We start from the raw sequence: 25,956 nt of genomic DNA, 5'->3' as shown, positions 1-25,956 counted from the left end.
AATTTAGCGTTCTACTGTTGGATGAAGCCCACGAGCGAACCTTGTACACAGACATAGCTATTGGCTTATTAAGAAAGGTCAGCAATCTGTAATGCGTTTGCATATGTTTGATGAATTTGAAATTACAGCATGTTTTATTCTTGGAAGATAAGATCTCAGACTGTAGAAGATTAGATCTTAGCTCTGCTGTCCTGCCACATCTAGTTAATTCACTGGCAAAGGAGGCTCTACGAATATCCCAATCCTCTATGGTTGGGGAACACAACACCCTCAGAGCAAAAGGTAAGGCTAGAACATTAGCAGCAATCGTCAGCCAGAAGAGCTGGTGGATGGTCCGTTTCAGTCTCCACCAGAGGCCCCCATCATCACAAAAGTCAGTCTTGAGTGAATTCAACGCACTCCATATGATAGCAAGAAATGGTTGGACGCATCGGATACTGCAAAGACAATGGGCCCCTGACAACATTCCACCAATGGTAATGAGAATTTGTCCTCCAGAACCTGCTACACCATGGCCAACATGTTCCAGTACAACCACAACATTGGCATTTATCTGACATTGTGGAAAAATGCTCAGGTTTGCCTTGCTCACAAAAAGCAGATTAAATCCAACCTAGCTGATTACTACCTCCTCAGTCTACTCTCGATCATCAGTAAAGTGATGGAAGGTGTCCCCAACAGTGCTATCAAACAGCATCTACTCAGCAATAACCTACTCGGTGATCCCCAGTTTGCATTCTGCCAGAGCCACTCAGCACCTGACCTGATTACTGCATTGATTCAAATGTGGACAAAAGAGCTCAATTCCAGAGGTGGGGTGAGACTGACTACTCTTGACATGGTGGCCACATTTGTCCGAGTGGAATCAAAAGAGCACTAACCACATAAATACAGTATCTAAAAGAGCAGGTATCTAAAAGTGAGTAACTCCCCTCCTGATTCCCCAAAGCCTGTCCATTATCTACAAACCACACATCAGGGATGTGAAGGACTACTCCCGAATTTCGTGGGTGGGCACAGCTCTAACAACACTCTAAGCTTGACACCATCCAGGAAGAAACATCCTGCTTGATTGGCATTGCATCCACGAACCACTGATGCTCAGTAGCAGCAGTGTGTGCTATCTACAAGATGCATTGCAGATATTAACCGAAGTTTCTTAGGCAACACTTTCCAAACCCAGGACCACTACTATCTAGAAGAACAAGGGCAGCACATACATAGGAATATTACCACTTGCAAGTTAGTCTCCAAGCCACTTATCATCCTGACTTGGAAACATATTGCCATTCCTTCAGTGTATTGTCAAATTCCTGGAATTCCCTCCAAATTAATATTCCATCCTTTTAACTTATCCAACAATGGTATTCTGTTCTCCATTAAATCCCCCCCCTCCTCGATCTCCCCTCGGTTGTAACATTTACATTGGACACACAGGGGTGAGGAGCCAATTAGACACCTCATCCTTTTGATTAACTCGCTGTATTTCCTTGCCCTCTATGTGATTAGCCCTATAAACAACCTCCACCTCCAAAACCCTCCATTCCTCGGCCTTGGTCGCCTTACAATTGTCCTTCCTACGATATCTATTAACAGGTATGTCTTGGCTCCTTACATCCTGATGCCTTTCCCTCCTCCTCCTTCTCTTTCAAGATCCTTGGAAGCAACTTATTTAAGTTTTTGGTCGTCTTCTGACATCTGCTTCTTTAGATTAGTGCCCATTTTCATTCTCATTATGCTTATGTGAAGCATCATAAAATTTGGTTAGTGGTGCCACATAAATGCAGATTATTATTGATAAACCTAAATGAGAGACTGGAAGATCAACCCCAATTCCCACTAGCGATCACCATCCTGTGACCAATAGAGGAATTATTTTGCCAGTTTCTTAGATGAGAGAAGGATCATCTCAATTATGTTATTCCCTGAGGTCTAAGGCTATTAAATATTTAACATCAAACCTCATAGTTGAATAATGAGTCACTTGGAAAATACATTGACACCTGTGAAGTCTAGGGCATGAGCCTTAACCCAGTGATAGCACCATTGACATTGAATCAAATCATCTGTGCATTTAAGTTAATTCCTGACGTGAGCACAATCCAAACTGATTTTTCAGAGATGAACTGAGAATGTGTTATACAGTATTGAGGAATTGTAAAATGATCTCACGACACTATTTCAAAGAAGCCCTTTGTGATGCCCAAATTAACTCAGTAACCAGCATCACTGTGTGGTGGGGGGCTTTCTGTGAGCAAACTGATTGTTGTGTTCCCTACAGTGGAGCAGTGATTACATTTCCAAAGTGCTTCATTAGCTGGTAAAAGGGCTATAAGACGTCTTGAAGGCGTGAAAGACGAAATACAAATGCAAGTCCTCTTTTATTTCCCAGTAAAGTGTCGGCAGATTTCAAATACAAGGGCAAGTAAATTCATGAGCAAGAGAGAAAAAAAGTAAAACAGAACAGAGTTTGTGCAAAAGATCTTGGGGAAAAAGTACATTAATTTTGTTGCCAAAGTGTGTTGGTCATCACATACCTTTTTCTTTCTCTCCAGATTCAGAAGAAAAGAGGCGATCTTCGACTTATCGTGTCCTCTGCTACACTAGATGCAGAGGTATGTCCTATCCATTACAATACTTGTACGAACCCAGAGTAGGCATATCTTTCCTCTCCCTATCTCGATAAACTCCTTCACCCCCAGAACCCTCAGATCTATTCTAACCTCCCACTTTTCCACAATTTTCTGTCCTTCACAATTAGTAGCTGCACTTTCAACTAATTTAGCCTAAGTTTTGGAATTTCCTCCCTAAACCTTCATATGTGTTAGCCTCTCCCTCTATCCTTGAGAAAATACCCTGATGCTAAATGTTTGATTGTTTAACTTATTATCTCCTGGCCAAATGTTGAATTGTGTTTGATTGTGCTCCAGTGAAGTGCCTTCGAGTGCTTTGTTTTGTTCAACACACTTTTTGAATATGAATTTACATTACACCTCACAGCCTAATCTTAAACCAGAATAACACTTATAGATACAATTGAGGTAGAGAGTTCAGTGATTGGAAGAACCGTAGCATATTTGTGTACTGTACTGTAAAACTGGGGACAATTATAGATTGTCCTCCAGTAATATACTACAATCAGCCAGTCCCCTGCAGGAATGTCCACATTAAAGTATTCCATTTCTGTGGAACATGAGAGGTTTCCTTTGTCTCTCATAATTCCAGTGGAACCTCCAGTGAAAAGCCACTTGTCTCCTATTTCTTGGCCTTCCACTGAGATGACCACAGAAAATTAAGCAAAAGACTCTGAAACAGGGTAGCATCAACACTTGATAAACAAGCTGCTCTTGGTACCACTGGGACCACATTTTTTTCTATCAGCTTTATCAGGTATGCTTTCTTTAAGGTTTACAATCATATGTGCCAATGTTCCACGACAGTGAAGGAAGGTTGCTGCTCTTATGAGTAGGAGGAAAAACCCTCCCCATATATTTAATGCATTCGTTCAGTGCCAGAGATAGTCATAGAGACATACAGCACAGAAACAGACCCTTTGGTCCAACATGTCCATGCTAACCAGATATCCTAGACTAATCTAGTTCCATTTGCCAACACTTGGCCCATATCCCTCTAAACGCTTCCTATTCATGTATCCTTCCAGATGCCTTATAAATATTTTAATTGTACCAGACTCCACCACTTTCTGTGGCAGCTGTTACCACACGTGCACCACACTCTGCGTGAAAAGGTTGCCCCTTAGGTCCCTTTTATGTCTTTCACCTCTCAACTTAAACCTATGCCCTCAGGTTTTGGACACCCCTACCCTGGCGAAAAGACCCTTGTCTATTTACTCTATCCATGCCCCTCATGATTTTATAAGCCTCTATAAGGTCACCCCTCAGACTTGGATGCTCCAGGGGAAATAGCCCCAGCCTATTCAGCCTCTCCCTGTGGCTCAAACCCTCCAACCCTTGCAACATCTTTGTAAATCTTTTCTGAGCCCTTTCAAGTTTTGCAAGCTCTTTCCTATGGCAGCGGAGACCAGAATTGCACAATATTTCAAAAGTGGCCTAAAACAATGTCATGTACAGCTGCAACACGAGCTCCCCAACTACTCGATGCAATGCACCGACCAATAAAGGCAAGTGCACTAGACGCTTCCTTCTTTGCTATCCCATTTACCTGTGACTCTGCTTTCAAGGTACTATAAACCTGCAGTCCGAGGTCTCTTTGTTCAGCAACCCTCCCCAGGTTTCAGCTGGGGCAATGAGTGAGCATTTGCAATTGATTGTATTACCCATGGGTTAATGAATCAAAATTTGTTGACGTGACTTCAGTAATGAGAAGTCTTTTGAGCAACTGGAAAGGATGTTAGTGATGTGAACCACTCCATCATTTCTTTCTTTTTGAGGGGGTTCCTCACTGCTTCAGTTTGCTTCTCAGTTTGTTTCCAGCCCCCAAATGTTGAACGTTTGACCTCTGACTTATACGTTTTAACAATAGTCAAAGTTTTTGGATAAAACTGCATAGCTGGTGTTCGTGCTTATGAAGACGATGGTCTTTATATTTTTAAAAATTTCTTTGTTGCAGAAATTTCGGAACTTTTTCAATATGAATGAGACCAAGGACCCCAGTAAGGACACATGTGCCATCCTGACTGTGGAGGGACGGACATTTCCAGTTGACATATTTTATACTTTAAGGTATAGTCCAGGGCTGTGGGAAAAGAACAAGAGTACGTGACCATTTGAATCATTCTCTTACAGCAGTGGTTCTTAAATGCCTTTGTCTCGGGACACTGAGGCAAGACAAAGGAGCCTGTATGCCACAATCACCAATCCCACACCCCCCACTCCCCACACCCATCCCCACCTAACTCTATCCTTCATTTTCGCAAACCATTACAGATCAAATTGGATTATTCTATGGGGAAAATGACATTGCTTTTGAGCAGACACTAGTGAGTGGTCCTCGGACATCCCTGCATAGTTCCTCAGACAGTATTTAAGGTTCAAACATCTTCAGCTGTTCCACCAAAGGTCAAACATCAGAATGATAGCTGATACTGCTAATGATATAGGAGTCAGCAGCATTATTGATTCCTCAAATAAAGAAGCACTCTGTGCCCATGTGCAGCACGACCTGGATAACATCCAATCTGATTCAGGAGAGGTGAACAATGCTATCATACTTGTCAAGAAAGTTCTGTTTGAGACCCTGACCAATCTTTATTCCTCAATCATGTTGTAAAAGCTGGAAGAGCTGTGGATGCTATAAATCAGAAACAAAACCTGAAATTGCTGGAAAAGCTCAGCAGGTCTTGCAGGAAGTGTGGAGAGAAATCAGAGTTAACATTTCAGGGTCGAGTGACCCTTCCCAGAACTGATGGCAGCTAGAAAATGTTAGTTTATATGCAGAAGATAGGATGTGGGGAGGAGGTGAGAAGTAAATGATAGATGGGGATAGAGTCCAAAAAGTACCTCATTTTCCACTTGGAGACCCTGCAGCCTTCTAGACTCAATATTGAATTCAACAACTTTAGGAGTTGAGTTCTGTCATCTCCTTACCCCCACCGCCACACAACAGGTCTTATTATCACGTGGTCTGATTTTCCACATAACCCACTGTGAGCAACTAACAATGCCCATTAATAGCTATTCACCCTCCCAGCCAGATCGCTATCCACTTCTTTGTCTGTCCAACTGTCCTTGTCTCTCTTTGGGTTCTATCCCCACCTACCATTTATTCCTACCCCCTGCCCCACCCCTATCTTCTCTGTATTAACTGACATTTTCCTTGTTCCCACCAGTTCTGAGGATGGGTCACTCGACCCTGAAATGTTAACTCTGATTTCTCTCCACAGATGCTGCCAGACCAGCTGAGCTTTTCCACCAAATGTGTTATCTGGTCACTTGCATCATCTTTGTTTGTGCATCATTCCTGCACCAAGTGTCATAAACTTGTTTCCTATAACCCCTCTTCAAAACTGCTTCACTAGCTTTGCAAGTGGAAGCGATTCTTAACATCCGATGATCGTCAAAGTTGTTATATAAATGCAAGTTGTTTCCAGATCTCATGCATTTATTCTCAATTTCCTCCCCTTTCCCCAATGTCAATGTGTCATTTGAGCATTTAAAAATGTATTTTCCTTGGATTATGCTGCATTTCTCTAATTCTACATAAATTTCCAACAAGTATTTTTGTTTTCCAACCAGCAGGAGGTACTGCAGACCAGCTGCTGCTAATTCATTCCCTATTTTAGTCTCACTGCTTCTTTCTAGGTTACAGCCAAAATCAGGATTTTGACATGGATGGGGATGTACAAAAGGTGTAGGGAAGGTTATTGGGACTATCACAGACACAATTAGTTTTTTTTTACATTCAATACTCAAATTCCATACAAAGCTTCTCCTTAACTGACTTTTTGTTTTCTTTTGGGTCCTCAGTCCAGTTCCTGATTATGTGAAAGCTACAGTGGACACAGTCACGAAAATCCACCAGAATGAGGGTGATGGGGATATCCTAGCATTTCTAACTGGCCAGGTACATTCTTTCCCTCTGTCTATGTAAATACTTTTTTTCTGGCTTATTAACTGGTTAGAGTGTGGATGTTAATGATGTTGAGGAAGAACTTTGGTCCCTGAGTTTTGTGGTCTCTCCAAAAATGGCAATATTGTAATAAAGGTTTACTAACCTCCTTAGCACACTGACTCTCTAAACCTGCACTGTTCCTCGAAATGTTTTTGGCCAGTGTCCTTGCCTCCTTATCCCTTCGAAAGATGCCATTGCTGGACTCTGTCATGTGATCACACTTCAAAGTTTTGATCAAGTAACTATTTTTGATGTTTGTGTGTGAGAGAACAGTTTTTTGGTTATTGCAGCTAAATCCAAACCTGTTCTCAGTTGCTTACTGGTACTTTCTGTTTGGACAGTGGACAGTGACAAGGAGCAGGAAATCTAGCCAGTCTCAAGTTCAGGTATTCATTCTCAGAATATGAATATCACAGGCAAAGATGGTATTTAGTGTCCATACCAAGTCTCTCTTGAGAAGGTGTTATTGAATTACAGCAGTCCAAGTGAGATTGGTGATTTCCAAAGTCAAGTTTAAGTGTGGAGCTTCAGGAATTTAACAAAATGATAATGAAGAACCAAAACCCATCTCTCCAATGGGGATGATTCGTAACTTGAAGGTGGAGATATACCCATGCATGTGCTGTGCTCATCCACCTATTATCAAGAAGATCACAAGTTTGGATTTGGTGCTGAAGAAATGTTGACCAGGTGCTATAGTACATCCTGTAGACAGTGCACACTGCAATCGCAGTACACTGATGTAGGGAGTGAAAGTTTAAGATGGTTATAGGGTGCCAATCAAATGGACTGCCTTGTAGCATGGATATTGCTAACAAGACTGTCATCAGTTCAGTTCTGTATATCTTAGCTACTAGTTGACCTCAGTGAACTATTAGGGAGCTGGTTTCCATTGGTAACTTGCACTGATCTATTGTAAACACCAGGTGAAAAGTGAGATGCTGTAGTTAGTCTGGCTTTTTGCAATATCTTGTGCGTGATCACAAATTCAATTGCTCAAAGAACCCAGAGTCTGCAGAGCCCATTGATTTTCAGTTGCGAAGGCTGTTAGGGGAAAGGTTGCTGACAGTATTGTTTGTTGCTAGGCAACCATGTGATATTTGCTGCCTCGAGGTCTCCATTGATGGAAAGAATGGAACCAGTGGCAAAAGCCAATGCTGCCTTAAAAAGGAAAGCATCTCTGTGAATTAAAATCATGACTGGCAGAATATTTTCCAGTAATGTCATTCCTGTAATGGCTTTAATCCAAAGAATATTTCTTCTAGGTGATCCTCTCTCCTTAACTTGCTTGGGTTAAAGCATTTAGTAACCATCTTGTTTTGTGGATCTAAATAATATAGAAATTGCAGGCATTGCATCAACAAACCTTTTTGATAAAAATAATGTTTTGTGTAATTACTCAGTGCCTGGATTTGATGCAATAAATTACTTGGATTTGAATTTGACAAAAGAATCTACATTACCTTTGACTGAAATACCGCATGTTACTGATAATGTACATTTCAATCTGCTGCCTGACTTTCTCCTCCATTTTCTCTATATTTGGGAATTGTTTAATAGATTTTGTAATGTCTTTGTTCCCTCAAAATAACGACCATTCTTCATGTGTGGGCTTTAACAGTGAGCTTTGGTATTCAGTTTGAAAGTGAGGTCATCATGGCTAAGCCCAAACTTGCTTTGCTTCATGTCAACACACAAGTATCTGTGACAGTAGTCGTTGAGACAGTTGTCTGAAAATGCTGTGGCCTCATCCTGGTCATGCACCTCCCCACCTCCAACCTTGTTTGAGGCACTCAATCTCTGCATCCACGCCAATTTCAGTTAGGTAATAGGGAATAATAGTCAGCACAAATGGAATGAGGAGTGTAAAAGTCTTATTGAATGTCCAGTTCCCAGTAGGCAACATGTGGAAGTTATGGATATCATCTGAGGACAGGACAATATTCAGCATCTGGAGAATGCTCCACGTCAAGCTTTACATGTGAGATTATGAACTTGGACTTGCATTAAGCAGTACTCCAATATAGATGAAGAATATATAGAGAGAAATAAATAAATGAGTGAAATTGGTTCTTTCCTCTAATTGAAAGGAATTTTGAAGATCTGTAAGGATATAAACATCAGTTTTAATATGCAATTTATAAACGCCAATAACGGCTGCTTTAATCATGTTGAAAAGTGTTTCTAGTGGGGAAGCTCTGTTTTTCATTACTATGGTATACTCATTTATCTTGAATCACATTCTCTTCATTTGTAGATCATTAGCACAGGCATTTCTGTGGTAAAATATGAGGCAATGGATGTATATTCTTAAGGCCATAAGGCTTTAATTCCCTCAGTGCACCATTTTTAACACATTGTTGACACAACTGTTTAAATGACTGTTAATGCACTTGTTGCCTTGTTTATTCTGAATGTGCTGAGATAGCCACTCGAAAAATATAACATAGGGAGAAGTTAAGATATTAGTGTTTGATGAATAGAGAAAAAGAGGCAATGAGAAATAACTGTTGGTGGAGATTGAGTTGGAGTAAACATAATAGCCACTATTTTAATATTGGTTCAAATTTTTTTTAGTGGCAGGGTTTAACGTGGTAGCACTAATAATTTCATTAAAATTCTTCCTCAGTCATATTTTCTTTTTGCAGGAGGAAGTGGAGATGGTGGTTTCCATGGTGATAGAGCAGGCCCGTGCTCTTTCTCGCAGCGGGATGAAAAAGCACCTCCGTGTTCTTCCAATGTATGCAGGGCTGCCTCCTGGCGAACAGATGAAAGTCTTTGAAAGAATGTCCCCTAACTGTAGGAAGGTGAGAATGCACATACAGATTTCTTGTTAGAAATGGCTTGCAGCTCCCAGTCACTCCAATATATTTACTTTGCCAAAATCTGTCCTGAGGCGACTGACATCAATCAGAGTGAGAGTTGGGCACTTTGCTGCTGGCCTCTGAGCAAGCAATGCAGTGTCAGCCAGGATTCCTTGGTGCTGTATAAGTCTGTGGGTATCAGGAGACGACAAAATAACTTGGTAGTAAAACTTTAGTCAAATAATCTGTATATACTCCAACCAGGATAATATCTGAAGAATGGCTGAGGTAATGAAAGATAGCCAGTGACCTTTATCCTGCAAAGGAGACAATGCCTTTAGAAAAAGAAAAATTACATTCATATTCAACATCCTTAGCTGGTTTAGTGCCAAATAGTTCCTATGTTACTGTTGTAACACAGTGAATCAAAGAGACAAAGTAAAGGTTTGATAGATGTAGAAAGATATGACAGGTTTGTGTAAGGTGGATAAAGGAAAGCTTTTTCTATTATGTGTTGATGCAAGGACAAGAGGACACAGATTTAATGTTTTGAGCAAGTGATGTAAGGAGAATGAGAGGAAGGATTTTTTTTTAATGTGGGGAGTATGAATGACCTGGAGCACATGACCTGTGAAGGTGATGGAAGTGGAGATGAGAAATGATTTCAAAGGAAAATTACATGGCACTTGAGGGAAATAAACCTGCAATTCTACAGGAGTAGAATAGGTGAGAAGTGCTGACCAGATCACTCTGCAGACTGTTCTACATGGACCCAATAGTGTTTTCTGTGCTGTTGTGATATTTTGAAATGCAACAACCAATTTGCACACAGTAATGTCCCACAAAGCAACAAGATAACAGTATCATAAGTTAGTGTGCCTTGGTAGTGTTGTTTAAGGAATAACTATTGGTCAATTTTTGAAAATTTTCCTGCTCCTTTTGCTAAGTGCATGGGATATTTCATGAACAAGTATGTAGAACTCAGTTCTAACATCTCAGAAAATTGCTACCTCTGACCTGAAATGTCCTGAAGAAGTGTTACACTCAAAATGTTGACTTCTCCATCTCCTGATGCTGCCTGCCTTGCTGTGTTCTTTTAGCCTCCTGCTTGTCTATCTCTGACCATGCAGCATTCCCAGAATTGCACTAAATTGTCAGACCATGTGCTCAAATCCTGAATTGGGGCTTGAATCCTGAAGTAAGAGTACTATACCACCACTCCACTGGTTTAACTTGCACACTTAGCAGGCAGTTAGGTGACAGAATTATTTAAAAGTCATACAATTTATGAATAATACCCCACCAGCGAGGAATTGGTGGCACTTGGGAAAGCAAGAGAGTAGAATGTTGAAGGAAATAATTAACGGATAACGAGCCAATGTATGAAAAAGATAATTTGCACTTTTTTAATGAAACAATTGATTATTAGCTCCCAAAAGTTCATCATGTACTCAGAGTACACAGTACTCTACAATGCAGTGCTTCACTGTGCCACCATATGGTGCTGTCTCTTTTAATCTTTTCCTCTTAGTGAGAAAAGCCAGCTTAAAATCATAATTGTACAATGCAGAAAGAGGTGTTCATCCTGTCATGTTTGTGCTAGCTCTTTGGAAAATGTTATCTAATTGCCCTGTTCCCCTTGCTCTTTCTTCAGAATTTTTTTTAATGGATATATCCAACTTCTTTTTGAAAGTTAACCATTGAACTGCTTTACCCCACCTTGTAGTAATTTTCTGCACAAAAACATTCTCCTTAACTCCTTTCTGATTCTTTTGGCAATTCCCTTAAATCTGCATTCTCTGGTTATCAACCTCTAAAACTTCTACTTCCACCATCTTTTCACGCAGTGAGTTACAAAGACTTCGGATCATCTAAGAGAATATTTTTGCTTCATCTCTGTTTTTGATCCCTGAGTTCGAGATTTTCATTTAAGAAGAAACATCTTTTCCACATTCTTCCCGTCAAAATACCTTTAGGATCTTGTCTAACTTCATTATTCTAATGCTCTATAAGTGTACAGCGCTGATTGTATATTGCTTCATTTTTCTCCGCAGATAGTGGTGGCCACAAACATTGCAGAAACCTCCATCACTATTAATGGGATTGTTTTTGTCATTGACTGTGGCTTTGTGAAGTTGAGAGCCTACAATCCCAGAACAGGTATTGAATCTCTCGTGGTCACTCCAGTCTCCCAGGCATCAGCAGCTCAGCGAGCAGGACGAGCGGGGCGAAATCGCTCTGGAAAGTGCTTCAGGCTATGCACAGGTGAGAGAATATTTGTAGGTAATGCTCGTTTCAAGCAATTCTGAGGCTCATCTGTGAAACTGGGCCTCTCAGACCAGGGGCAATGAAGGTAGCATTGTATTTTGCCTTCTAAGATAGAATTTGACATTGAGGCTCGTAAAGAGATGATAGAACATACGACCAATTCTTGATCAAAAAGCTGGGTTTCAGGAAACTTGTTAAAATGGGAGAGGATGATAGGAATGTGGAGTCTGGAAAACTGAAAGCCCAACTGCCAACAATGAGACAGAAGAAATTGGTGACACACAGAAGGCCAAAATCTGAGGGACGTAGAGCTCTTGGAGGATTGTGGTACTACAGGAGCTGGGAGAATTGGAATCATTGTGTCTGACAGCATTAAAAGCACGGTGAGGGTTTCAGCCCCAAATGAGATGAATGGAGAGAAGTTGGTTGATATTCTGGAGAGAAGCAAATGGTCCTATTGGTGGGGAGGTGATTGTAGATGTGCAATGAATGAGAATCATATCTGGCTTTACCGTTCTGCCTCCATGGTAAGATATCCCACTGATATTTGCTGTTTTCGCTTATGGATCAAATTTGATATTGAAAATGGGTAAGAGCTGGCACCTGTGGTATTGTGTAAAAAATGAGGTCTGCAGATGCTGGAGATCACAGCTGCAAATGTGTTGCTGGTCAAAGCACAGCAGGTTAGGCAGCATCTCAGGAATAGAGAATTCGACGTTTCGAGCATGAGCCCTTCATCAGGAATAAGAGAGAGAGAGCCAAGCAGGCTGAGATAAAAGGTAGGGAGGAGGGACTAGGGGGAGGGGCGATGGAGGTGGGATAGGTGGAAGGAGGTCAAGGCGAGGGTGATAGGCCGGAGTGGGGTGGGGGCGGAGAGGTCAGGAAGAGGATTGCAGGTTAGGAGGGCGGTGCTGAGTTGAGGGAACCGACTGAGACAAGGTGGGGGGAGGGGAAATGAGGAAGCTGGAGAAATCTGAATTCATACCTTGTGGTTGGAGGGTTCCCAGGCGGAGGAGCGCCTCATCTTCCGCCTAAAACTTGCGGAACGCTTCAGAGAACACCTCTGGGCCGCCCGAACCAACCAACCCAATCACCCCGTGGCTCAACACTTTAACTCCCCCTCCCACTCCACCGAGGACTTGCAGGTCCTTGGACTCCTCCACCGGCAGAACACAACTACACGACGGCTGGAGGAGGAGCGCCTCATCTTCCGCCTGGGAACCCTCCAACCACAAGGTATGAATTCAGATTTCTCCAGCTTCCTCATTTCCCCTCCCCCCACCTTGTCTCAGTCGGTTCCCTCAACTCAGCACCGCCCTCCTAACCTGCAATCCTCTTCCTGACCTCTCCGCCCCCACCCCACTCCGGCCTATCACCCTCGCCTTGACCTCCTTCCACCTATCCCACCTCCATCGCCCCTCCCCCTAGTCCCTCCTCCCTACCTTTTATCTCAGCCTGCTTGGCTCTCTCTCTCTTATTCCTGATGAAGGGCTCATGCTCGAAACGTCGAATTCTCTATTCCTGAGATGCTGCCTAACCTGCTGTGCTTTGACCAGCAACACATTTGCACCTGTGGTATTGTACCTCAGCATGGATTTACCCCACAGGTGGAAGGATTGTGGAGGTTCAGAGTGAATGAGTGCTTAATTCTGAATTGTAAACTATATACTTTAATTCCTGTGGTAACCTCTGGCAGTTTAAATGTGATGATCACGAATGAGATAACAAAAGAAGATATTTTAAATCTTTATTCTGACCATACTTTTTCACATTTTAAGAAAATTCCTTAAATAAAAGCCAAGCTCATAACTTGAGTATGAATTGAAAACCTAGCCAATCTACAAGATTTCACCACCATACTGGATAATTGTAATTAACAAACCTAGACAGCATCAGCAGCTCTGACTCCTGATGCCAAACTAATGGATTGTTCTTCAGTAGCAGGAGATCTCTGAGGATGTTCTGTAAGGCCAGCAATAATGTTTGCATATCTAGTTTTCTTCCTTTCTCAACATTCACTCTTCCTTGTCAGAATAATGACTCTTGTTAGGTTGCAGTGGCACAGGCACTGAGGGCACCCAGTACCTTAACTGGGTTTCTGTCCTTCAAATGCAAGCCTAGAAAGTGATTGTTGGCAGGCTATTCAACAAGAGGTGGATCACAGTTTAACCTCCACTTTCCAGATGCCACTGGCCAATAAGTGGAGGAAAACTGCTTGCTGATTTACTTTCCTTCCATTGGATTACTAAGCCCACTTACAGTACCAATAGTGTGCCTGCGATCAGAGTCATAGAGAAATGATGGAGGTGTTCCAAATGCTAGGATAGAGTACTTAAAGAGACACTGCTTTCACTGATAGAAGAGTCAACAGTCAGATTTGAGGTGATTGACAAGAGCACCAGATGTGCTGAGTGACCTCCTCCATGAAGCAGAAGTGGGTACTGCAAATGCTGGACATTAAAGCCAAGATTAAATGGTGCTGGAAACGTACAGCCAGTCAGGCAGAATCCGAGGAGCAGGAAAATTTGATGTTTTGGGCAAAAGCCCTTCAGGAAGGGCCTGATGAAGGGCTTTTGCCCAAAACGTTAATTTTCCTGCTCCTCAGATGCTGCCTGATCTGCTGTGATTTTCCAGCACCACTCTCATCTTGACCTCCTCCAAGGACTGACGACACATCAGTTAATTACTGTAGCCGTTACTCCCAATGTGGTCTCCTCTACACTGGGGAGACAGAACGTCTACTTGCACAGTGCTTCAGAGAACATCTCCAGGACACCAGCACAACCAACCGTCCCGTGGCTGAACACTTCAACTCCCTCTCCCACTCCGCCAAGGACATGCAAGTCCTGAGCCTCGTCCATTGTCACACCCTAACCACCTGATACCAGGAGGAGGAATGCCTCATCCTTCACCTCAGGACCCTCCACCTACACAGCATTAATGTGGATTTCACCAGTTTCCTCATTTCTCTCCCCCCCCCCCCGCCATTCCCACCTTATGCCAGATGCAACCTTCCAACTCCGCACCGCCGTCATGACCTGTCCACCTTCCTTCCCACCTATCTGCTCCACCCTCCTCTCCAACCTGTCACCATTACCCCCCACCTCCATCTACCTATCGTTCTCTCAGCTACCTTCTCTCCTACCCCACCCCCTCGGCTCACAAGCCTCATTCCTGAAAAGGGCTTTAGCCTGAAACGTCGATTCTCCTGCTCCTCAGATGCTGCCTGACCTGCTGTGCTTTTTCTGCACCAACCTCTGCACTACATTGAACAGTGAATGCACCCATCTATTTCCTGGCATAAAATTTTTAATACTTGTTATTCAAGTATCTTATTTTATGCATCCACATACTCTCACTCACCTTCCTTTATAGGAAGGGATCATTGGATAATGATGGAGGGAGTAAAACACGGAATGATTTCTCCCTGGCCTAGGGAAACGAATTGTAATAACCCTACTGCCTCCCAAGGCTCAGGGTAATATTTTTAGTGTCAGTTTGAAAGATGAGAAAACAAAGAAGACATGAGAAGTATTTCTTTCACTGTAATTCTTGCTTGAATCCACAAGAAAAATGGCTTGTTCCCAGCCAGGGAGCATCTACTGTAGAAGAGCTATGACATTTATATCATCCACTGTTAACTGTGTTGAATCTCAGTGCTGTTGCTTTCAGGTAAGACTTGTTGAATATTAGTTTATTAATATTTTTGTAAAGTGTAGAGTAGTTGAGCTTGCAGCATGGATAGGTACCTGGGACCTCCATGTTATGCTGAAAATGTGTTGCTGGAAAAGCGCAGCAGATCAGGCAGCATCCAAGGAGCAGGAGATTCGACGTTTCGGAATGAGGAAAGTGTGTCCACCAGGCTAAGATAAAAGGTAGGAAGGAGGGACTTGGGGAGGGGCATTGGAAATGCGATAGGTAGAAGGAGGTCAAGGTGAGGGTGATAGGCCAGAGTGGGAGTGGGAGCAGAGACGTCAGGAAGAAGATTGCAGGTTAGGAAGGCGGTGCTGAGTTCGAGGGATTTGACTGAGACAAGGTGGGAGGAGGAGAAATGAGGAAACTAGAGAAATTGGAGTTCATCCCTTGTGGTTGGAGAGAGTGACCATAATTCAGTTACATTTAGTTTAGCGATGGAAAAGGATAGGTACATGCCGCAGGTCAAGAGTTATCGAAGGAGCAAGGGCAATTATAATGCGATTAGGCAGGAATTAGGATGCATAGAATCAGGTAGCAAAATGCAGGGGGTGCAGACAATGGAAATGTGCCACTGGTTTAAGGAACAGGTATTGCGTGTCCTTGACAGATATGTCCCTGTCAGGCAGGGAGAAAATAATAAGGTAAGGGAACCGTGATTTACTACCGAAATTGTATCTCTTGTTAAGCAGAAGAAGGAGACTTATGTGTTGATGAGGCAAGATAGTTCAGATGAGGCGAAGGAGAGTTACAGATTGGCTAGGAAGGATTTAAAGAGAGAGTTAAGAAGAGCAAAGAGAAGACATGAGCAGTCTTTAGCAAATAGAATAAAGGAGAACCCTAAAGCTTTCTATAAGTATATGAGGAATATTCCTAGGGTAGGAATAGAGCTGAAAATGTGTTGCTGGAAAAGCTCAGCAGGTCAGGCAGCATCCAAGGAGGAGGAGAATCAACGTTTCGGGCATGAGCCCTTCTTCAGGAGCCCTTTCCGGCTCTGATCTCCAGCATCTGCAGTTCTCACTTTCTCCTAGGGTAGGAATAGGGCCAGTCAAAGACAGAAGTGGGAAGTTGAGTGTGGACGCTGTAGAGATCGGAGAGGTGTTAAACGAACATTTCTCATCTGTTTTTACTCAGGAAAAGGAGAATATTGTACAGGAGAAGAATGAGATAAAAGATAATAGACTAGAAAGGATCAAGGTTAGTTACGAACAGGTGTTATCAATTCCAGAAGGAGTGAAAGTAGACAAGTCCCCTGGGCCGGATGGGATTTATCCAAGGATTCTCTGGGACCTAGGGGGAAATAGCGGAGCCTTTGGCTTTGATATTTGCGTCGTTGTTGTCTACAGGTTTAGTACCAGAGGACTGGAGGATTGCAAATGTGCCCTTGTTCAAGAAGGGCAATAGAGATGACCCAGGTAATTATAGACCAGTGAGCCTTACTTCTGTTGTAGGGTAAAAAATGAGGTCTGCAGATGCTGGAGATCACAGCTGCAAATGTGTTGCTGGTCAAAGCACAGCAGGTTAGGCAGCATCTCAGGAATAGAGAATTCGACGTTTCGAGCATAAGCCCTTCATCAGGAATAAGAGAGAGAGAGCCAAGCCGGCTGAGATAAAAGGTAGGGAGGAGGGACTAGGGGGAGGGGCGATGGAGGTGGGATAGGTGGAAGGAGGTCAAGGTGAGGGTGATAGGCCGGAGTGGGGTGGGGGCGGAGAGGTCAGGAAGAGGATTGCAGGTTAGGAGGGCGGTGCTGAGTTGAGGGAACCGACTGAGACAAGGTGGGGGGAGGGGAAATGAGGAAGCTGGAGAAATCTGAATTCATACCTTGTGGTTGGAGGGTTCCCAGGCGGAAGATGAGGCGCTCCTCCTCCAGCCTGTTGTAGGAAAGATTTTGGAAAGGATTATAAGAGATAGGATTTGTAATCATCTAGCAAGCAACAATTTGATTTCAGATAGTCAACATGGTTTTGTCAAGGGCAGGTCGTGTCTCACAAACCTCACTGAGTTTTTTAAGAAGGTGACCAAGCATGTAGATGAGGGTAGGGCAGTTGACGTGGTATACATGGACTTCAGTAAAGCCCTTGATAAGGTTCCACATGGTAGGCTGTTGGAGAAAATGCAGAGGCATGGGATTGAGGGTGATTTAGCAGTTTGGATTAGAAACTGGTTTTCTGAAAGAAGGCAGCGAGTGGTGGTTGATGGAAAATGTTCAGCCTGGAGTCCAGTTAATAGTGGTGTGCCACAAGGATCTGTTTTGGGACCACTGCTGTTTGTCATTTTTATAAGTGACTTAGATGCAGGCATAGGTAGATGGGTTAGTAAATTTGCAGATGACACTAAAGTTGGTGGAGTAGCGGACAGTGAGGAAGAATGTTACAGGTTGCGGGGGGCTTGGATAAGCTGCAGAATTGGGCTGAGAGGTGGCAAGTGGAGTTCAATGCAGATAAATGTGAGGTGATTCACTTTGGGAAGAATAACAGGAAGGCAGAATACTGTATCATAGGAAAAATTCTTGGTATTGTGGACGTGCAGAGGGATCTTGGTGTCCATGTGCATAGATCCCTGAAAGTTGCCACCCAGGTTGGTAGTGCTGTTAAGAAGGCATACAGTGTGTTAGGTTTTATTGGTAGAGGGATTGAGTTCTGGAGCCGCAATGCCATGCTGCAACTATACCAGGATTTACCAGGATGTTGCCTGGTCTGGAGGGAAACTCTTATTAGGAAAGGCTGAGAGACTTGCGTCTGTTCTCATTGGAAAGAAGAAGACTAAGTGGGGATTTGATAGAGACATACAAGATGATCAGAGGATTAGATAGAGTAGACAGTGAAAGTCTTTTTCCTAGGATGATGACATCAGCTTGTACGAGGGGGCATAACTACAAATTGAGGGGTGATAGATTTAAGACAAATGTCAGAGGCAGGTTCTTTACACAGAGTGGTAAGGGCGTGGAATGCCCTACCTGCCAGTGTAGTTAACTCAGCCACATTAAGGAGATTTAAACAATCCTTGGATAAGCACATAGATGATGATGGGATTGTGTAGGGGGATGAGCTTAGAATAGTTCACAGCTTGGCGCAACGTCGAGGGCCGAAGGGCCTGTTCTGTGCTGTATTGTTCTATGTTCTTTGTTCTCTATTTTTTTCTGTTGCTTTTTCAATAAATGTGATAATCTATTTATTTTAAACTGATACCACTCATGTCAGTATGTGAAGAAATATCAATGAATGCTGAATGAGTTCATGTACTGACACTATGCCAACCTAAAGCATGAAAGGAACCCCCACAGCAAAATAGAGATTGTCAATCTAATTTATCTGGAAAAATGGTTTTTGTGTGCAGCCATTCAAATGCAGAGTTAACTATCACTTAATTGCACCTAGATTGATGGAAAGTATATTAAGCTGTTGAAATTGGTGGCTTACTTTGTCATATCCCAGTTTAATTACTCTATATCTGAAACAAGCATTGAGGATCAGAATATGTGAAACAGCACCCCCTTGTTACGGAGCTGGCCGTAGACTAGAAATGTAAAATTCTAATTTAGCTTTTTGAGGTTTCACTGTGCAATTTGGGCAGATTGGTGTGCACGCTTCTGAAGGTCACTTGAGCTTTCATTCTCTCCCTGTGCTACTTCAGAGGAAACTTTTGAGAAGCTGCCTGAATCCACAGTGCCAGAGATGCAGCGCAGTAACCTTGCTCCAGTCGTACTCCAGCTAAAAGCACTGGGCATTGACAATGTGCTGAGATTCCATTTTCTGTCTGTAAGTAATTACTGCATGTTTAGCTAATGTCTATTTATTATCAAGTGAATGTAATCCAGTGCATGAAGCCTGCAGAAGTGAAATGTGAAGCTTGTGGATTAAGTATTTTGATAGGAATTTCTCACAGCTCACAAAACTAGGCCAAGAGCAGTTTGTTATTTCTAGTCACCGATAGCAAATAGTTGTGACAGAGATTCTTAGAATCAAGAAATGTTTGAAGGAATAACTGCTCCCCTTCCAACATGGCGCCTGGCTCCCTTTTCGCATTCTTAAATTAATTGAAAATGATATAAAAAAACACAAGAAATCTGCAATAAAGTGATTGATTGTTTCAGCATTGGAAGAACCTTCTCTTCGGTTCCGACTGCCACAACTATGTGTTGACATCTTGCAGTGCTGGAGGGCTAGGGAGCATCTGAATAAAGTGCTTTGGCTGCATAGTTATGTATGCCTAGCTGACATCTTGCATTCTGAGGAGTTTGAATTGCTCTGCGTTAACAACTGTGTTATGTAACCCATAAAATAATTTTCATGCAAAGCATGTCAGTCATCACAGAAAAGTGCTGGAAAACATTTAGCAGACTGGGTAGTGTCTGTAGAGAAGGAAAGAGCTAAATGTTGAAAAATGCTCAGTTACATTCTGTTTCTATCTTCAGAGATGCTGCCTGACCTAGTAAATGTTTTCTATTTAAGCGAGACACAGCAGCCACTTCAGCACAATTACATTGCGCTGAAAATGACCCTGAAATCTCAGCCAGCAACGATAATCATTGAGTCGTATAATTAAAAGTGTGAAGCACATACACTAGAATGTTTTACTAAGGGTGTGGAACATATCAGAATGCACTGTAGTGAGGGTGTAGGCCAGATCATAAAGAGAAATGGGACACACCAGAGTGTTGAAAAGAGCTGATTGATATATCAGGGAAAGAGATGGAGCATATTTGAGTAAATATGTCAGGCATTTTGTAGAATTTTATAGTGAAAGTTTAGCGCATATCACAATATTACAGTGAGAGAGGTGGAGCATATCAAGAAGTTACTGAGACAAGTGATATAATGAGACAGTTGGGGCATATCAGGCGATGTTACAATGCAAAGAGTGGAACATATTGTGGTTCAGTGGGACATTAGTATTGGAGGAAGGTGCAACACGCAAAAAAAGACTTTTATTGTCTGCAGATGTTTGAAACTTGTTCTACCTTTTACAATAGACCTTGAGTATGGGAATGATATATGAACTATGGGGTTGTGATAGCCATGTTACAAGTCAAACTCATGCATACCATATTCTTTGTACTGTTCACAGCCTCCACCGGCCCAGTCAATGGTCCAGGCATTGGAACTCCTTTATGCACTAGGAGGTAAGCATAAGTTTTTGTTTCTCGAAATTCATGTTCCCTGTAAATGATGTTTCAAAAGATAACCATTTTCTAAAGGTGGGACATGTACCCAATGTAGAATTCAAGCACTTGCTTTTGTTTTGGTAATTAAATTCTGGCATCTGCTATCTGCCAATGAGAACTAAGTCTTGTTCTCATGTGTTATCTGATGGTCATTTATTAACTCACATTTGCAGACTCATAAGAACAGGTGGAGGCTGCAATGATACAAAGACATTTTGTTATCATTCCATTATCCATTGGTTTCCAGTCATAATACTTAGACTTGGCTAAGCTCTGTTATTGGTGGCTGCAATGTTTACCATTAGAGCTTGACTAATATTCACAACCCAAGGGTAAGGAGATACTTTGACAGTTCTGCAAATCCTTGATATCTGAATCTGCCCTGTAGGTAATTAAAATATTTGGCTATGATCTGTGAATCAAGCCATTCATTAAATTCCAAAGGCGCTCGTTGATTGATGTGGGGGTGGGGCAAGGTACAAAATGTGGAATTGGGAGGGGGTGGGGCAAGGTACAAAATGTGGAATTGGGAGGAAAGGGGGGTGGGGGAAGGCACGAAATGGTTTTGGGAGGGCAGGGCCAACATTCTTTGTATTCTAGTTGCTGCAAAGTTCTGGGACCAAAATTCTTCCAACTGTTGACTTAGAGCAGGCTTCCAGGCCCTGCTCATTAAACATATCTGAAATCAGCAGGGACACTGAGATATGTCCCTGCCACTGTTATCACATTTCATCAAGTGAATAATCATTGTTTAAAGATCAACATTATCTTGAGTAATAGATCAGGAGAAACAGCTATTTTCCTTTGTTGATTTGACGAGGAAAATGATGTTGGTAGTTATTTTTAAGTTTTAAAATCAGATTAATATTGAGTAAACCATTGCCTTATATTGTGAACTTGAACAGATAGACATACAACATCAGGAGCAGAAGAAGATCTTCAGGCAAATCGTGGTTGATCTGATTGTAACCTCAAATCCACACTCCCTGCTAGCCCTGATGATATTTCAATCACTTGCTTAACAAGAATCTATCTGCCTTTGTCTTAAAAATATGCAGGGATTCTGCTTCTACTACCTTTTCCGGGATAGGGTTCCAAAGACACTCAGCCCTCTGAGAGAAAATAATTCACCTAATCTTTTTTTTAAATATGCAACTCCCTAGTTCTAATTTCCTGGACAAAAGGAAACAGTCTTTCCACATTCACTCGTCAAGACCGCCCAGGATTTCATATCTTTCATTCAGGTCACCTTTTCTAAACTCCAGCAGACACAAGCCTAGCCTGTCCCGCCTTTACTCATAAGACAACTGAGCCGTTCCAGATAAATGTTTTCTGAACAGCTTCCAATTCACATAGATCCTTCCTTAAATCAGGTGACCAATACTATAGTTGTAAGTTTGCTTGCTGAGCTGCAAGGTTTGTTTTCAGACGTTTCATCACCATGCAAGATAACATCATCAGTGAGCCTCTGGTGAAGCGCTGGTGTTATGTCCGCTTTCTATTTATGTGTCTTGGTCTCCTAAGGTGGACGATATTTCCGGTTCTTTTTCTGATGAGATCGACTGTAAGAGATCGAAACACATAAATAGAAAGTGGGACATAACACCGGCGCTTCACCGGAGTTTCACTGATGATGTTACCTAGTATGGTGATGAAATGTCTGAAAACAAACCTTCCAGCTTAGCAAACAAACTTACAACCTGAACCTCAACCTGAGTTACCAAATCTTCTCAAAAATTGCAATGACTAATACAATGCACATTACTTTAGATGCAGTATCAACAATGTGCTGTATAATTGAAGCATAGCCTCCCTACTTTTGTATTCAGTTCCTTTCATGATAAATAATGTCATTCTACTGGCTTTCCTAGTTATGTGCTAGACCTGCATACTAATTTTTCCCAATTCATGCACGAGGAATCCCTTTGCATCTCAGAACTCTGCAATCTCTCATCATTTAGGTAATTTTTTTCTTCCTTATAAAATGGACAACTTCACATTTTCCCATATTGTACTCCATTTGATACATCTTTTATCACTCATTTAATCTATCAATATCTTTTCATAACCTCCATGTGTATCCTTCATAACTCACTTCTCTGTTATTGTTTGTGTTGTCAACAAATTTGACAACCATACTATGCATCCAGTCACTTTATGAACAATAAACAGCAAAGGTCCCAGTACTAATCCCTTTGTGTATGTCCCATACTGTGAAGGAAAGGGAGCTGTAGGATTATTCTGCAAACTGGAATACAGTGGCAAGGATTCACTTCTCAGTCCCTCAATATCGAATTAACTCCCAATGATGCCGTCCATCAGAGAAGCAATTCCTGAGATTGCCCTCAATTCATTTAATTTGTGAATTTTAAAGTAAAATATTTCCATTCAATCTGGACTTGATTGAACCTAGCATCCAGAAGTGAAGGGTACTGTAAAATGAGAGAGTCTCTGAAGATGACTGACATCTTTTTTGCTTACAAGCTTGCAAGGAAATGCTGGGTCTACTTTTAGTTTCAACGTTAGATTTTTTTAAGTTTGCAAACATGAATTATTAGAGAGAGTGATAGTCACACTGCCTTAGATGTGTTTATCTGCAGGTAAATCACATTATTAAATGTAAAATTTGTTTTGTGTGCCACATTCAGGTTTGAACGATCAGTGCTTCCTTACAGACCCTCTCGGCCTCCGCATGGCTGAATTTCCACTGAATCCCATGTTTGCTAAAATGCTGTTGGAATCAGGTAAGCATTAGAAACAGAATAGCAAAGTGTACTGGAATTGATAGCCCTGCTTGAGTTCAGCCTGAAACTCTGGAATTCCCTTCTTAAACCAACTATCTTTCTTTTTATCTTTCTCTCCTCCTTTCAAGCATTCCTTGTAAAACTATGTCTTTTACTAATTTTTTGGTTAACTGACATGAAGCCACTTTAGTGTATCTTAGCATCAAGTGTTGTGCAACAGTGCTCCTGGGAAGTGCTTTGGGGCACTTTACTTGGTAAAACAACCTTTCTGGAAGAACTGATTTTCTCTGTCTCAGAGAGAAGCCCCATCATGATTGACCTGTTTTGTGTCACTTCAGAAGGGGCAGTTGAGGTAGATTATTTAAGAAATAATACAAGTGAGTGTGTGTGGTGTAACCTAATTCAATTATGACTTTTGAAAGAGAAATGCTGAGCTATTTGAATAGAAGAAACATTACAGGGCTACTGGGGAAAGAAAAAGTGGAAGTGGTACAAGCTGTGGTTCTCTTGTAGAGACCTGCATGAACCTGATGGGCCAAATGGCCTCCTCCAGTGCTGAAACAATCCATCGCACTATTGATCAGCCGATCTGGAGGAAGAGAAAGAGAAAATCAACCTTTGTGAAAATAGTTAATTGCACAAATGCAGACAATATGGGACACATTTTAACCTAAAACATTGGGCAAGGAAATGATAGGGATCAGGTCAGCCATTGTAGAACTGATGGAAAGTTGAATGGAGTCACTCTGAACCTGACACTGCAAGTTGTGGATGCATCCTCTGATTTGTCCTTTTTCCATATGCTCTGTAATATAACCTGCTCGCACCAGGAGAGACACTATCTCTCAATAGGGAAGACATCTGTACAGTCTACCAAACCTGACACTGAATCTGTAACCTACTGAAGAGAGGAGACAGACCAAATAGGGGGCTTTGAGATTATGAAGGGGCTTGATAGGATAAACCCAGAAGAGATTTCTCTAATTTTTCAGGAGATCAGAACTGGGGACTCTAAATATAGGGTGGTGATGGATAAAGGAATTCAGCAACAATCTTCATTTATATAGCACCTTTGACATAGCAAAACATCTCCGGTTGCTTGACAGGAGGAACCTCTTCAGGCAAAGAGGGAGTAGAGTGTGAATCTTCCTACTGCATTGAGTATTTGAGCGAACACGTGCATTTAAGGAAAAGCTAGCTAAGTACACGAAGGGCAAACAAATAGAAGATTATGCTGACCAAGAAAAATGAAGCAGATGAATGAAGGCTCATGAGCATAAATGTTAGCACAAGCCAACTGGACCGACAGTCCTGTTTCTGCGCTGTAAATTCTTCATAAATGTTCTTAATAGCATGTGATCTTAATAACAGTGTTCTTATGTGTTAATAAGAACAGTGCAGGGGTGTCCTACCACAAGGATTGCTTATCTCCAGATCCATTTCCAAAAACATAATGGAGAGCACGTGATTATTTGAAAATACACGGTTGATACTTTTCTTAGCATGTCTAGCCAAAGGAATATTGCACAGAGCTAGTATTACATGTGGATTTCAGGCCTGATGACCTGTACAGCCCAAATGAATACATACACATCCTTCAGTTTGTGAGTTCTTGGTGAGACTGTGGTGGGGGGAGGGGATGCTTGAGGAAGGTGACATATGAAGATCAAACACTTCCTACCACAGCATAGTGTTCAGTAGCTAAGCTTGCAGAGTGAAATAACACTTGACATAGGCTTGTATTTTTTAATTTGGAAAAAAATGTATCAGTACTGCTTGGGATTTAGTAAATTTAAAACAGTACAAGTTAATAAGAACATCAGCATGAATCTAACTGATTTATTTACAGTGCCTGTATGCCAGTGGTCATGGGGTATACAAGAGGAGTTTATTGAAGTGTTCAGAACAGGCTGATTTTGACCAACAGCTACCTCGTCCAGGAAGTGGTACGCTGTGTGGTAGAGAGAAATCAGAATGTGCTGGAAAAGGGTATTTTTTTAAATAGACATGGTCACATTTACTTGTGACACTGTGACTAATACAGATGCACAATATGGGTGACAATTACTAATCTTTTCTTCCTTTTCTTCTTTTAATTTGAGGAAACTTTGGGTGCTCACAGGAGATTTTGAGTATAGCGGCCATGATGCAGATACAGAATGTGTTTGTGGTACCCCCAAACCAGAAAAGTGCAGCGGTAGGTTCAGAAGTTTTACAAAGTCTCACGTCCTGCTCTCCACCTTCTCTCTCCCCACCCCCCTCCCCCCACAATTGAATCTCCAGAAGTAGATTGGCCTCTGCGTTGTAACAAGCAGTAATCCAGCCTAGGGACCCCTAGATTTTCTCCAAGGGAATGAGTGTTGGATCTTCATAGAGAGAGCTGCAGTATTATTTAAGTGCACTTGTATAATAAAATGTTCTAAGTGCATGATATTTATTTATCGCAAATCAAATGATTTAGTGATAATGATTGAGTTACACTCTGTTATTTTTCCATAGATCACCAACTCTTGCATTTCTCACAATATGTACTTCATAATTATGATTTTATAAACCTAAACTTCATTTTAATTGCCAATTGCCATCCTCTCCATCACCACCTCTTCCATGAAGGGATTTAGTGCTTGCTGGGGTAGGGTTTTGCATGTATTAGCCTGCAACATCGTATCTGGCACGTGTGTGTCTATCTTG

The 25,956-nt window shown here is 41.9% G+C and overlaps 1 protein-coding gene across 1 annotated transcript in view; it reads left to right on the top strand.

Annotated features, from left to right (window-relative positions):
• The window catches only part of dhx35 (DEAH-box helicase 35), a 75,103-nt gene that overhangs the window by 34,441 nt on the left and 14,706 nt on the right, over positions 1 to 25,956 (top strand). Inside the window, exons 7-16 of the mRNA XM_060836131.1 lie at positions 8 to 77; positions 2,556 to 2,615; positions 4,591 to 4,703; positions 6,447 to 6,543; positions 9,240 to 9,398; positions 11,450 to 11,660; positions 18,991 to 19,115; positions 20,425 to 20,479; positions 23,170 to 23,265; positions 25,368 to 25,462. Of these exons, the coding sequence (XP_060692114.1) occupies positions 8 to 77; positions 2,556 to 2,615; positions 4,591 to 4,703; positions 6,447 to 6,543; positions 9,240 to 9,398; positions 11,450 to 11,660; positions 18,991 to 19,115; positions 20,425 to 20,479; positions 23,170 to 23,265; positions 25,368 to 25,462 (1,081 nt within the window). The remainder of the gene's footprint in view (positions 1 to 7; positions 78 to 2,555; positions 2,616 to 4,590; positions 4,704 to 6,446; positions 6,544 to 9,239; positions 9,399 to 11,449; positions 11,661 to 18,990; positions 19,116 to 20,424; positions 20,480 to 23,169; positions 23,266 to 25,367; positions 25,463 to 25,956) is intronic.

This window comes from Hemiscyllium ocellatum, chromosome 15 (assembly GCF_020745735.1).
Source record: "Hemiscyllium ocellatum isolate sHemOce1 chromosome 15, sHemOce1.pat.X.cur, whole genome shotgun sequence".
NCBI classification, from domain to species: Eukaryota; Metazoa; Chordata; class Chondrichthyes; order Orectolobiformes; family Hemiscylliidae; genus Hemiscyllium; species Hemiscyllium ocellatum.
The sequence above is the reverse complement of the archived record's forward strand: the minus strand, read 5'-3'. Positions and strand labels throughout refer to the sequence as shown.